The sequence below is a fragment of the Onychostoma macrolepis genome, chromosome 23, assembly GCF_012432095.1.
Source record: "Onychostoma macrolepis isolate SWU-2019 chromosome 23, ASM1243209v1, whole genome shotgun sequence".
Classification (NCBI taxonomy): Eukaryota; Metazoa; Chordata; class Actinopteri; order Cypriniformes; family Cyprinidae; genus Onychostoma; species Onychostoma macrolepis.
The window spans coordinates 10,897,448-10,912,599 of NC_081177.1; the positions used below are offsets into that span (position 1 = coordinate 10,897,448).

General features: G+C 36.0%; 2 protein-coding genes across 4 annotated transcripts in view; one reads left to right on the forward strand and one right to left on the reverse strand.

Annotated features, from left to right (window-relative positions):
• Positions 1-1,175, reverse strand: part of pan2 (poly(A) specific ribonuclease subunit PAN2) — a 29,927-nt gene extending 28,752 nt beyond the window's left edge. For both annotated transcript variants that reach the window (XM_058763265.1, XM_058763264.1), the window contains exon 1: positions 1,057-1,175. The gene's annotated coding sequence lies outside the window, so the exon portion shown is untranslated. The remainder of the gene's footprint in view (positions 1-1,056) is intronic.
• An 8,327-nt stretch (positions 1,176-9,502) lies between these two features.
• On the forward strand, positions 9,503-14,002 carry ormdl2 (ORMDL sphingolipid biosynthesis regulator 2). 2 transcript variants are annotated; one of them, XM_058763528.1, is made up of 4 exons: positions 9,503-9,657; positions 10,112-10,286; positions 11,246-11,397; positions 12,440-14,002. In XM_058763528.1, exons 2-4 carry the CDS (start codon positions 10,113-10,115, stop codon positions 12,573-12,575), a joined length of 462 nt encoding a protein of 153 aa, XP_058619511.1. In that variant the 5' UTR covers positions 9,503-9,657; position 10,112; the 3' UTR covers positions 12,576-14,002. The 2 variants fall into 2 exon arrangements, with proteins under 2 accessions (XP_058619511.1, XP_058619513.1); XM_058763530.1 differs by lacking the exon at positions 9,503-9,657 and adding an exon at positions 9,664-9,973.
• The last annotated feature ends 1,150 nt before the right edge of the window (positions 14,003-15,152 follow it).

Sequence of the window (15,152 nt, forward strand, 5' to 3'; positions counted from 1 at the left end):
AATATATCAGTCTGTGTGTAATGAATGAATATAATATACAAGTTTCACTTTTTGAATGGAATTAGTGAAATAAATCAACTTTTTGATGATATTCTAATTATATGACCAGCACCTGTAAATAATTATTTACGTCTTACTTCTTAATGCAATGAATTTGTAGCCTGTTGCCATCCAAATTTCGCCTTAAAATATGGAAATAAAAGCTAACATTATTTATTCTCTCTCTACAAATTTTTTTATTTTAGTGACGTAAGATTTTATTGACTTGAAGATGCATCATATAAAATATGTTACAATGAAAACATTTTAATTTATTTTATTATTTATTTATTTTTACCAATTTATATTTTTAATATTTTAATATTTGCTAGGTTTGTCAAGTAAACTGATTACTGAAAACTGGATATTTCCAGAAATATTAGCATTAAATACAATTTTTGAAAACAAAAAGTTAGAAAGTTAGTAATGGTTAAACTAAACTATAAAACTTTCAACCTTGTGACATTTCAAAGGCACAAATGTTTATGAACATAATACATTCACACCAATACAATCTTCTTCTCATAAGAAATGAGAAAGGCACCCATTTAGACAATTAAATCCATTTGTCATGGAGACTTACTACACGTGCTGCTTTTACAAACCCAGTTAACCGCCTACCTAGACAGCATTTTTAGGCATCAACAGGCACATTCCAATTCTGAATTAAGCGCCTATGCTTCCTAAAACTGCTGTCTAGGTAGGCAGTTCACTAGGTTTTGAAACACAGCAATACTGTTGCACACATCGTGAATAAACGGGATGTTATCGCATCGAATTGTGTGACTGTTTTTCGGTATTCTACCGCAGTGTAGAGAAATAATGATTATAGCGTAATCTTTTAAAATGTGCGTGCAAAAACACACCCGAATAAAAGAGCAAAGTTATTCAATTTCTGTGCATGGCACGTCTGAGATCTATACTCAGGATTTCAGTTCGTTTATAAAGTTCTTTCAACAAACTAGCAGGAAGGGACTTAAAATGTGAATTGTGAATATTTAACAGGATAATTCATACCTCTAAAACACGGTTATCCTCGGATCCATATGCTCATACTACTCGCTTCATTCAAAACAATAACAAGCACGCACTTCCGGGTTACATCGAACTGCATCCGGAATCATCATAGGGGCTTTAAGAGTGTTTGACATGAAAATATTATTTAAGTTAAGAACATTAGATATCTATCTATCTGTCTATCTATCTATCAAAACAGAAATTATATAAATATGTGACTTGCATGATCTGTTGGCACCAAAATACAAAGGATCTTGTTAATACAACAGTCTCAAATGTGTCAAATAATAACACAAACAAATCATAAACCTTAAACATTTCCCTGACATGTCAAATGAATGTATGGAAAGGTTTCCCAAGTTTAAATGTGGTAGGGTTATTTATTGATGAGATGGTCTGTAAGGTACCAGCTCTGGGGCCAGTTGCATAAACTGTTTAGACTAGTCTTAAAAAGTTAAGTCACCAATTTATTTATTTTTTCTTCAAGACTGGTCATAACTTTTTTAATTCAGTTATGAAAAGGTAGATTGGTCTTATTTGTATTGGAAAAGTAAGACTGATTACCCCTTGGCAACTGCTAGTTGGTCAAACTAGTTCTTAAGACATAGTCTTAACATGGTGGCTAAGTTTATGCAACTGAAAAAGTCAACAGCAACTAAGGATCAGTCAAGGTAGATGTTTACATCACTACAAGCAGACACAAATTTTGTGCTTGCTGTATGCACGGTTTGTGGACATAGTCTCACTTCCTCCCATAACAAAAAAAAACTTGAAGAGGGAACTATCTCATTCATTCTAAGAAAAGTGGTTAGGTTTACAGCTTTGGAAGTTCTATCAGATATAATGGATGAATTGTTTTGTTATGTAGTAATGTCAATGAAGTGGTGAAACATTTGTGAATGGGAAGACCTGCAGAGAAGATTTACCACCTTAAATTCTTATGAATCTTATGTGCTTAGTCGAGGTGGAAGAAAATTCCTGTAACTATGTAATGCAGAGTTCTAAGTTAATGCTGATTTTTGTCAGCAAAATAGAGGTACACTCCAAAAATACCGTGGCTCACAAGTCCATGTGAAGCTCAGATCTCTACATCATTTCAATCACTCCATCAACCAAGCAATAAAAAATAAATACATATACAATAAATAAATACATACATAAATAGTTGGACCTGGAACTGTAAAATTGTACCAATATAACAAAAAATATAACAATACAAGGTTAGTTATGTTAGTATAGCATGGTTCAGTATTACTGTAGGTCTGTGTATTATGTTACTCATGATTACATCATCAGACTTCCCCTATCACTTTTGTTGTGCCCTCTTTTTAGTACAGGACCTCAGCGGACTTGTTGATGACAATTCTTTTAAATTTCAAATTTAATAGTTAACTGATAATATTTGTTAGAATATTTTCAAGAAAATTCCACTCATATCTGACCTTATACCACAATCAGCACCAGTAACATAGGAAAAACATTCTATACCAGTGTGAGAAATACAATAAACAAATGAAATGTAAAAACATAATTTATGTAAATTGTAAAATCAAAATATAAAACACACACACAAAAATATTCATGCTGCTGAAGCATATGTTCACTTTTAATTTAATTAATTAATTTATTTATTTATTGTAATTGTTGTTATTTATTATTTGCATTGAAATGTAAAAACTATATAATTGAATTTATTTAAAAAAAATAAAAATAAAAAAGTGATTTAAATGTTTGTTTAATTGTTTAAAAATGTTTAAAATTGTATACATTTTGAAATAATGTGTTTGGATATAATGCAACATTTATTTTTGACCCAAGGCCATAATATGCATTTGTTATTTGTAAAAAAGGACATTTACCTTTAAAGGGATACTTCTCCCAAAAATGAAAATTCTCCCATTATTATAAACGATCACTTATTTATTAACCCCTTAACTGTCACTCACAGTTTTGAACACAGACATTATAGTGCACTAATTCATAATTATATCATAATTATATTATATCATAATTCATTATAATTCATGAATGAAAATATTTTGTAACATGATTTTGATGTACCATTTCCATGGTAATGCAATGTCTGATTTTAAAATGGGTTTCAAAGGATGAATTTTGAGATTTTAAGTTTTCAACTGATATATAATTTATTATTATTTCTAATACGTAATAGAGAAAAAGGCAACTAAGAAGACTTTCTGTGACAAAGGTCAGAATTCCTGTTATGATGTAGATTTTTTTCAGGTCCACTCTTGTCATAAATTAATCTATTACTTTTGCTACATAATTTTTTAACAAACAAAGTGGTAAAATACCTATTTAGGAGTCTTAGACCTTTCCAACGATATATAGTTTGTCATGATTAGATTAGAATTTAATTGTAAAATAGTGAAGTAAACGTAGGCGTCCCACAGAGGGGACGGTGACAGTTAAGAGGTTAATTAATCACTTATTAAATGTCAAATTTTGGGTGAATATCCACTTGCATTATATGCACAAAGAGATGGATTATTTTTCAAAAAATCTTTATCAGAAGAAAGTTAAGTCATATACATCTGGTTAAGCTGAATTAATGAAAAAAATTTTTTTGGGGTAGGCTATCCCCTTTAAGACCCCCCAAACCACAACTGGCCCCCATAGGCTAATTACAATAGGACTGAGCAACCTGGTTCAAACAATTCAAAAAATATTTAATGTGTTTCAGTCTTTAAAGGTCATTCAAAATCTATTTTGATGGGGTCATGGAGTTACTTATAAAAAATATATATATATATATTATTATTTGAGCTCATCAAGGTTTTAAGTATTGTGGTTGAGCATCTTGGAGAATAAAATTTGAAGAATAATTTTTTTTTTTATGAAATCGAAACTCAAAAAAAAAAAAATCTTCTCTACCTGGGGAAAATCCTGGTGACTCACCGCCCCAATAAATAGCCTAAAAGATGCGTCGCTGCCACTACAAGCAATTTGCTTTCTAAGCACTGCAGAAGAAAGGATAAACTGTAACAGATTCTATAGGACATTTTGTAACTATGGATTCATCGTTATTATTAGTATTTTGCGTGGCGTTATCGGCGCTGTCAAGCACCAGTGGAGCTCCGGCGCGCTCAGCCGCTGAGGTGAATTTCTCGGAGTGTAAAGCGCTGTCCATCAAACTCAATGAGATGGCGAGAGATTTATACAACACGGTACGTACATTAAGGATGATGTATTAATTTTGATAACTTATCTTAATTTCTTTTAAGATTTTTTTCAGACACCTTCTTGAGTTCTTGATAATAATAATAATAACAACGCATTTTATGCTCTGTGCAGGTTGAGTCTTCAAAAATTTCAAGTATCATTGATGACCCTCCAGTGTCTATAAGACCGATTGACACATGTGACCCACTGAGCCTTCAAACCAACAAAGAGGTAAATAACGGAATAATTCAGATGCATGTTTTATATCAGTGTTTTTTCCCCCCATTTCTCATGTAGATCAACTATGTAGCCAGATTTAATTTTGACAGGAATGAGAATATTTGTACTGCTAGGCTATTTAACAACATTCCAATTGTTCACCTAATGAAGTGTTTTTAAGAAAAATAGTTAATGACCATTACTCCATAATAGTTTTTAAAGTTGTGAAAATTCTAAACTTTTATACAGCGTGTGCCATAGTTGTATTTTTCACAGCCTCGCTTTCATCCACATAAAATTCAATATGGCCTATACATATGTCAGATGTTGTAATTTGTCCCTATGTATATTGCATTTCAGATTTGTCAATCAAGAATTATTCTAGCTCTGAAAAACTACACCAGGATTTTCCACAAGAATGGCGTGTTTAAGAATTCAGCTTGCAGTAAGTGGAGAGAGCGTGCCAACGAGATTGCAGATGTTACTGGAGACCTCCTGCGCATGCTTAAGGTATGTCTGTTTTTATTCAAAATCTTTGCTATTGTTTCATGTACTTCCTTTTGACATAATGTCTGGATACCTGCCACCAGCAAGAGGCACAAAGTTGTTCCCACATCCTTATCTGTTATCCTCCTGGAAAGTTTCGTATGTAAATTACTGCTGCATCAGTTTCTCTAGTAAACACTTTTAATTTCATTATTGTTCTTGTTTGATGATCAGGAACCAGTGGTGGACCATCCTTTGACTGCAGTGAACTGGTATGACAACGCTCTGTGCCGGGACAGTGTGGAGAGGCTCTACTCCTTTTCGATCATATCTGCACGCGTCTTCTCATTTCTGGCGTCCACAGAAGCTCCTAAAGTTGAGATGAATCAGTGTTAGATTGAGAGGAAAGTGACAGATACATGTCAGTTGTGACCATGTTGGTCAAAACGTTCAAATAGCTTTTGCTGCTTCTTCGAAGGTTCTCCTGTGTTATAATAACATGGATTTAATAACATCTTGCGTTAACGTTAAGAGTTCATGCTTGACATGAGGGGAAATATTTATAGAACTATTTATTGTGTTCTTATTTATTTCTATATATTTATTGTACAATTTTATGTGTAACACGTTTTTAAATAACTTCCAAAGAAGTGTGTAAGCTAATAAATATATCGATATATCAAGTCAAGTCTTCTATTGTCTTCATTCGTGTGCATTGTTTGTTGAGGGAACAAATAAATTAATTGAAGAACTAACATGAAGGAAAATTACTTTTACTAGTACTAGTACTCTAATCAACAAGGAAATGACTGAGAGCGAATGCGGTCAAATTTCCCAGTCTGGTCAACAGCTCTCTGTAAAAAGAGAGGGAAGATGTGATTTCCATAAACATTCATGCTACGTTTTACGGCGGTATGAAGCTTCCTGCAAAATATGTCCCAAACTCGGAGACTCTGTCACTGCTCAGTTCTCTCAGGAACGTGTGTGTATTGTCCTGCCAAGAATGATGTCATAACTACAAAAGGGAACTTGGTTTACCAAAAAAACACACAAGACAAGCAAAGACAGAGTTCACATTACTGACTTATTCCAGCTAATACTGTTTTTTCCTTTTGAAAGGAAAGACACATAGGCAAGAACAACAAATTAATAATATATTCAAAGAAAAAAAATTAAACAAGCATCATCATCCTCCAATATTTTCTGACATCACTGATAAAATATTTAAATATATTCATTCTTATCATTCTTCTCATTATGACATACATGTGTGAAGTTTTTCCTGTGGTCACAGTATGTGAAAAGGAAGTAGGAATATTGCCACTACCAGTTAATCTATAAAAACTCTAGATATCACCTCTGATAACTTCTTTCACTCATGAAATATTTTTTAATGCAGTCTATTAATATTTTTTAAATGTTAGTTTAATTCGTCAAATGTACAACATCAATAACCTATAAGTACTTGTGGAAGTGTAATAAAATATACTTTACTACAAACTAAGAATTATGAAGATGCAAACATATTAAAAGATAAAAGAAATACAAACACAGTAAATTATATTTATTATTTCTTACTCTATATTACTATATTATATTGATATATCTAGGCTATATATCATATATATATATATATATATATATATATATATATATAAACACTGAAAAAATAAAAAACTGTAAAAATACCTTTTAAAGTGCATATTGCAGGTTAAATTTTTTTTTCAAATGAATATATAACCTTGTATGAAAATATCATATGAACCGTTATTGCAGGGTTTGAAAATGTTTTACAAAGCTTGAGGGCACAAATTTAGAAGAAAAAGTGACGCATTCCTTGACCGTTCTGAAAAAGCGCTTTTTTTTTTCAACATCGCGTCATATTACGTCACGAGAGGGAGTCGTGTGCCGCGCGCTGCTGGTGTTCAGTGGAGCGGGCGCGAGTCAGTGTGTTTTAGGTACTTATTTTTTTCGGTTTATCATCGTCATGGTAAATTATTGTGTTTGTGGAGGTTGCACAAACTCCAGCCTGTCAGGACATCGAGTCCACAAGGTTTCCTGACAAGAAATAGGACTGTATCTTCCGAGCCTCGGTGCGTTTGTGCAGCTGAAGAGACTTAATGCATCTGCTTCAAACAACGCGGTGGTTGGTAATTTAGCGATCACTATATACCGGAAGATTATCATTCCGGCGATATGATGCAGTTCAGCATGGGATATCGAAGCAAGAAGCGAGTGAGACTCCGAGCTGGTGCGGTTCCTTCATCGGGTCCCGGTCCGCCTGTGTTCGGCCGCCGGCGGAGACATGATGCTCACGGATCCGTCAGAGATGCTGTTCCACGAAAATCAACTGTGCACCGTAAGACTTGATTTTTAACATTTGCTAACTACCAAATCCGTGAACATAATTATTTAAATAATGAGACGCAACGAGATGTATATAAGTTGTTGTAAAGCACCACAGCTAGCTTGTAAGCATTAGCAATATCGTTATATTTTTAAAAACGTTACCATATGAGAAGACATAGCTGGTAAGTTAACCTCAGTTTGCTAATATTATAACCATCAAGTCTAGTGACAGCTTAGTAACATTGTTTGCACAGCTAATTGGTAATTTTTTGTCATGTGGTGTGTTTATAAGGCTTTGGAAGACGGGAGTGTGAAGATCTGAAGCAGTGGAGGCCAGCTGTTATGAACCACCTCTACTGGACTGCAGCTTCACTCCTGATGGAGATGCAGATGTGATTGAGGCCGAGTGGAGAAGCATGGTTAGCAGTGAATGTGATCTAAACGTTTGCTTGCTTCTCCCAGCATATGCATCAGGCCTCATGGAGTCTCTGAGAGTGTTATACTGCAGGTCACCACAGGCTCCACGAGAACGCAGCACTGTCTGTCTTCCACTACACCTGCTCCTCTTTCCAGATCCCTCTCAACAAGATGAGGCTGTTGGATTGTGTATCTAGCACAGCATTCACGATTTAACACACTTCAACAACACATTAGTGTGATACCCAGACTGAAAGATTGTTAAATGTTTTTAAATGGGTTCGATGGTATATTTTTCTTTTGGTAGTATATGTTTGGTGCACACACACACATACACATATACATATATATATATATGTATGTGTGTGTTAATTAACAGTTGCAATGTTGTGTTTTTAATTGGGTATTAACAGTGCTATGCAATAACATTTGTTATGATTTAGTGCTGTATAAATAAAACTGAATTGAATTAACCATAAATGCAGATCTGCTTGATATATATCTAATGTAAACTTCATAAACAAGTTTTTATACAATAAGACAATTTGTGATTGTGATTATTTTTTATTGATGGTCAACAAAATGGGGCCATTCAAAACCTTTATAAAGTCCTCCTTCCTCTGTAAACTGTCTTCTAATGTCTGACTCAACACATGCTGGTAAGGGCTGCTCAGAGCACCACCGGCCCAGCGGACAACTTGTCTGTATGCTGTCAATATTGACTGTCTTATACCAATGGCATCAAAAAGTGTGACTTGCAGGTAGTTGTGACCTACTTAAATATAGGCAACTTGTAATTGAAGACAATTATTCAGATGGTTTTCAAATCTTTAATATACTATGTATTTATACATACAAGTATTTAGCTCAGAGTAATAAATGATCTCTGCCCTAAACACACTAATGTCTGCTGGCCTGGAGAGGTCCATGCTCCTGTCTGAAGTGCATATAGGTTATCTGTAGCACATATGGGTTTAGACAGCAAGCCTCAAAGCCTGGGTGCAGAGTCGGACACTACACATCAAGTGTGGGGGTCACATTCTCCACTAAAGCCCAGTATGTATCTAACTCCCTGCAGCACTGACTTTCCTCAGCTGTGACCATGGCCTTGCATTTACCACACAAACACTTAATGAAACAAAAACGTGTTTATCTCTCTCTCACCTGCAGTGATGAGACACCGCTATATCACTTAACGTTAGTGTCGGATATTAACGAGCGTGACACGCCTGATCAACGCTTATTAGTTTATGTTGCTGGTAAGTATCAATACTCATAGATGACCAATACTAATTTTGCTATTGTCTGATTACATATCGTTAGCTAACGTGTGTATATCTGTAAGCTAACACTGGTCTCACCAAGACACCTGCTGTTCTCCTCACACATCAACTCAATCTGTCTCCTCTGACCGTTGTTCTGTCTAATCCTGACCTGTCCCTGCTCTCTTGGCTGCATAACAGGCTCATAATTTTATCTGTGGTCCGTCACATAAGTGTAAATAAACATTTAAAATTTCCTCAGCGTCCGAACTGTCATTGCGATCCACTGTTTTCCTTGGTTAACATGGACCGCTCTCCCTCTCGTTACGTCACTTCCGGTTTTGGCGGTTTTCAGATGTGGAAGTAAAATTCTCTCACAAAACGACTCTAGAAGCCTTAATAGTGTATTTTAAAGTATATTTTAAAGATAATCTAGTTCCTACATTATTTTTCTATACATCGACTCACAGGAGTCTCTAACCTGGAATATGCCCTTTAAATCCTCGTTGTAGTAATGGTCAGAGGGCGGAGAGTCTCCATGGCTGTGTTTCAAACCCTAGTGCGCTGCTTGCTCGACAGCTTCATCGACTCCGCGCGGCACGCGCTTAGGATGCTGTCTACGTAGGGAACTCCCTAGGTTTTCAAACACAGCCGCAGACTGTCTATTTCCTGGTTACTTCGCAAGGTGGGTGGCTGTCATATGACAACATTAGCTCTTTATTTACACTATTTAATGTACTTTAACTTGCATTTTGAGCAGTTTTAATTGCTTGTTTCATTTGTGTTTCAAAGATGTCTATTTTTCATGGAGCCTTTTCTTCAGGTTTTATCAGCAGCGACTGAACACTACAGGCTACTATTGAATCCACTAGCCGGATAGCTAACAGTGTTCGGATGACAAATCTGCATGAATGTTGTACATACTATTATTAAGACCCCGCAGACTCGGTCGATCGTATGCACCCCTAAATAAACCACAAACATAAGTTATCGTCGCAGAGGTTAATGTTATAGCCTGTAATTGTGATAACGAATGTCTCATTGTAAAGAGTGTGGTTTGTGTCAAAGGGCGTCCTTGTTTGTTTTTAATGGCTTTGGGTGTTTGCATGAAGCATATCACGGCTGTTGTTTTCGTGCAGGATGAATGTGGGCGTTGCTCACAGCGAGGTGAACCCAAACACGCGGGTGATGAACAGCCGGGGGATCTGGCTGGCCTACCTGCTGCTCACCACTGCCCTGCATGTGGTCCTACTCAGCATCCCTTTCCTCAGTGTGCCTGTGGTGTGGACGCTCACCAATGTCATACACAACCTGGTCAGTCCATGCAAGAAATCTTTAAAGGAATAGGCCTCGTTCATGCAAAAATTAAAACTCGCTGAAAATGTACTTACCCTCGAGCCATGCAAGATGTAGATGAGTTTGTTTCTTCATCTTCAACAGATTTGGCGAAACGTAGCAGTATATCAGTTGCTTACCAATTTAGCCTTGGTAGTGAATGGGTGCCATCAGAATGAGAGTCCAAACAGCTGATAAAAACATCACAATAATCCACAAGTGATCCACACAATTCCAGGCTATCAATTAGTCCATCAAAGTCATCTACATCTTGGATGGCCTCAGGGTGATTAAATAAATAGCAAATTTTCATTTTGGATAAACTTTTTTTTTTTTTTTATGATTTCTCTCTCTCTCTCTCTCTCTCTCTCTTGTCTCTTTGGAGGACTAGATCACCCAAAAATTAAAATTTGCTGAAAATATATTCACCCTCAGGCCTTCCAAGATGTAGATACTTTGTTTCTTCATCTGAACAGTTTTGGAAAAATGTAGCAATATCTCAGTTGCTCAGCAGTGAATAGGTTCCGTCAGAATGAGAGTCCAAACAGCTGAAGAAAACATCACAATAATCCATAAGTAATCCATACGACTCCAGCCCATCAATTAGTCCATCAAACTCAGCTACATCTTGGGTGGCCTCAGGGTGATTAATTAATTCGCAAATTCACAGCTTTGGGTAAACTATTCCTTTAAAAAAAAAAAAATCTTTTCACTCTTAAAGAGATAGTTCACCCAAAAATTCTGTCATTATTTACTCACCCCAATTGTCTGTCCTTCATAGAACACTAAAGCAATAATAAAAGCATCAGCTAAATGACACATTAGTAATTAGTAACATTAATAAAGCCACGTCAAGCTTCAGTAATTCTTATAGTCTATGTAGAATAAACGTAAATTAGTTCAGTGGTCAAGTGTTAACTCACTTCTCTGCCATCTAGGCAATGTATCTGTTTTTACACACCGTCAAAGGCACGCCGTTTGAGACGCCGGACCAAGGCAAGGCACGTTTGCTCACTCACTGGGAACAGATGGACTATGGCGTCCAGTTTACAGCGTCAAGAAAGTTCCTCACCATCTCACCTATTGTACTGTAAGTCATATTCATATTTCTGTAGTAACTGACAGAAATTGGACTATATGCACTTACTATACTGCTTTATTACTTCATCTTATAATCAGTTTTTTTTTATTACAATTCTATATCAACTTTTATTATTTTGTTTATATCTTTGATATATTATTTATTTCATGTTTTGGTCCCACTTTATATGTGACCCTGGTCGCTGAGGTATATTTGTAACAATAGCCAAAAATACATTGTATGGGTCAAAATTGTCGATTTTTCTTTTATGCCAAAAATCATTAGGATATTAAGTAAAGATCATGTTCCACGTTTGTTTGTAAATTTCTTACCGTAAATGTATCAAAACTTAATTTTTGATTAGTAATATGCATTGCTAAGAACCTAATTTGGACAACTTTAAAGGTGATTTTCTCAATATTTTGATTTTTTTTGCACCCTCAGATTCCAGATTTTCAAATAGTTGTATCTCGGCCAAATATTGTCCGATCCTAACAAACCATACATCAATGGAAAGCTTATTTATTCAGCTTTCAGATGATGTATAAATCTCAAAAGTATCCCAAAATTGACACTTAAGACTGGTTTTGTCGTCCAGGGTCACATATTAGGTGGCCTTAACTACTATGTACTTACATTTGAATTAATCATTTGGTACAATGCACTTATTGTGTACAAACATGTTTTTACATTGTACTTATATATTTTTAAATACCTATATGTAATTACATCTGTAATTAATTTCTGTAATTACATTTATAATTACACTGTTGACCCATCCCTTACACCTTAACCCACCCTTAAACCTACCCATACTACCAAACCTGTCTCTAACCTTACCCATATCCCACCTCAATAGCAGCAAAAGTGTTTTGCAAAACAGTATGAACACAATAAGTACATTGTACTTATTTTTTGATGTAAGTACAAAGTAGTTAAGGCCACCTAATATAAAGTGTGACCCATGTTTTCAATTATATATCATTTTTTACAGTAAAAACATTGCATTTACTTATAATATTTACATTAAGTACTGTTATTTTTTTCATAGGTACATCTTGGCCAGCTTCTACACCAAATATGATACAACTCACTTCGTAGTCAACACGGGTTCACTACTAAGTGTCCTCCTTCCCAAGTTGCCTCAGTTTCATGGAGTTCGTCTGTTTGGTATAAATAAATACTGATATGACACTTCAGGCCACTCTTGGATGGGATGTAGCATCATGGAGATGAGATGAGATGACTGAAATTCCTTTACTCTCCATATGATGCTTCCTTGGTCCAAAGCCGTAAGGCCTTAAGGGACCAAAACTGCACTGGACTGAAGTACACTATTTAAAAAAGGCCTTCCATGCTCAGGTTTATTCAATCTGTGGCGTTTCTTTTTTTAAATCCTGTCTTATGTCTGTAATTTCTCTTCATCATAATCTCTAGATCACCATCATAATTTCTAGATTCATCACATTCAAGGATTCTTTTGACTGCGTTGCACCAGACAATGTGCCAGTTATCGCCTGCTGATATTCTTTGCATAAACCTATTTGCCACAACAAGCTCTGTCATTGTGGGGGCAAAACACAATAGTTCTGAATTATAATATTCAGAGTTTTTGTCAGTGTTCTAGTATATATACAACATGGACAACTGCAGTAAATAAGTTATGTTGAATTATTAGAAAAACTGCTTTTGATTTTAATTTGAACTGCATTTTTCTTTTCATTTCCTCCAAAAATGCAAAACATTGATCTGTGACAATGTATGAACTTGATATGATAAAACAATCTTAAAGTGCTCACTTAAGTTTAGTTTATTGCTTAAGTTTCTCGTAGAGCGCTGTTATATTAGATTTCTTTGAATTCCTGTATTTATTTAATTTGTCAACATATCATGAAACGTTCCAATTTGAAGCAATTGCCATAGTGCGCATACATTATTATTATTATTATTATAGATTTTTTAAATGTTCATGTCTGCATGGATCATATTTGTTCACAATGCAAAAGTGAAAGTATGCACAGTGGGGAACTAAAGTCTGAGACCACACTGAAAATGTAGTATTCAAAATCTAATTCACAGGTGGAAGGTTTTAGAATGTTTAAAAATTAAACATAAGAATGAAAAAGAAATGGTATATTCTGCACTTTTTACATCCTCCATGTTTATTTCTTTATGTGAAACATACAGAAGGCCAGATGTTGACGAAGATGGTTTTTGGATCGTTCTCAAGTAATGCTGGAGGTCACGATCATTAAGTTTTACACAAAGTTGTGGAGTTCATACAGCGCATTGAGACAAACTAAATATTCCAACAATTTCATGATGATATTTCAAGTCAATGTTTTGTTAAAATATGAGATTAAATTGTTTTTACTTTTGGACCCCACATTGTCACGAAACAAAGTTTCAGCATCAAATTTCCAGTTTAGTATGTTCCGATTTTTTTTTTCTTTTTCAACCCAGTTGTATTGTGTTGCACTGGTATAATTAAAATGGCTCTTGCACAAGATAACTTATCAGTCATAAAGTAATTTGGACTGATATTCAAAGTCTCAAATGACCTAATGTGATGATATGATATGCAAATCACTGCATACACATCAATCTATATCAAATAAATGACATTTACAGTTGCATGTGTCAGCAGTATATAGCCCTCATTACTTAGCCACCGGTGTTTAATCCATATGATAAGCACAACATTTAAGTCTGATGCTCAGAGAGGATGGCATGAAGTTGCATCACATTGCACGGAAGCATGCAAATCATCTGAAGCAATCATAATACTACAGGATCAATGTTACCACATGCAGATGAACAGTTAACGTGGGAATCCTCGCCTCTCACCTGTTGGATAACAACAAACCACACAGGTGAACAAGGAAGAGGTGTAAGAATGATCCACGAGGAAGCTAAACAAACACACGCCGTACACACAGCCTCGGTTGTGTCAGTCCGACGAACATAGTCGCGAATTTGGATAAGTTGTGAAGGTGTACCGGGGGAAATCCGTGAGTTTTACATGTTGCACACCTACACATGGACGGGGCAAGCCCAGCGACTGCGATAAGCCGATAGCTGGACGGGAATCCCCACCTACAAGCTCAGGTGTCTCCCAGCTGCATTTCAGGGAAGAGGGAAGAGGTAGGAGGAGGGGAATAGTGTCCTCGGCCCACCTATGCCACCGATTTGCCTAGCATATGTAACACACGCTGTCTATTTACCACGGAAGCACATGCAAATGGTATTCTGGCTCAGTGCACTAGAATACTGAGGAATCCTGTGCTCGTGACACCAGGGGAGCACCGCTCGTGTCACCGCCGGAATGCAAACAGCATTTGCATGAGCTGCAGAGGAAGAACAGCAACAAGGAAGGCTGTGATATCTGTTCTTGCCCGCAACTTTAGCTTCAGCCTTTCGGATCCAAAACCAAAAGCTGAGGCGCTGCTGTGACACAACAGACAATGCATCTGCTGTTTCTCGCAATTCTGCGTGTTCCTGTTCCAGAGCCTGCTGTAAGAAAGGCCTGCACTGATCGATGAAGGTCAGCCAAACCACAGCATTTGTATAAAGAAAACCAAAAGGTGATCAGCCGTAAAACAGTGGTTAAAGAGGGACTGCGTCTTATTCTGCTGACGGCTGCGGAATGACTGTGCTTTTACTGGAGAGGCGCGGAGGGAATGTAGAAGCGAGTCAGCAATAATAAAAACGAGACAGAAGAAAAGATGTAAATCTTTCATAGTTTCAGCAATTCCGCTATGTGT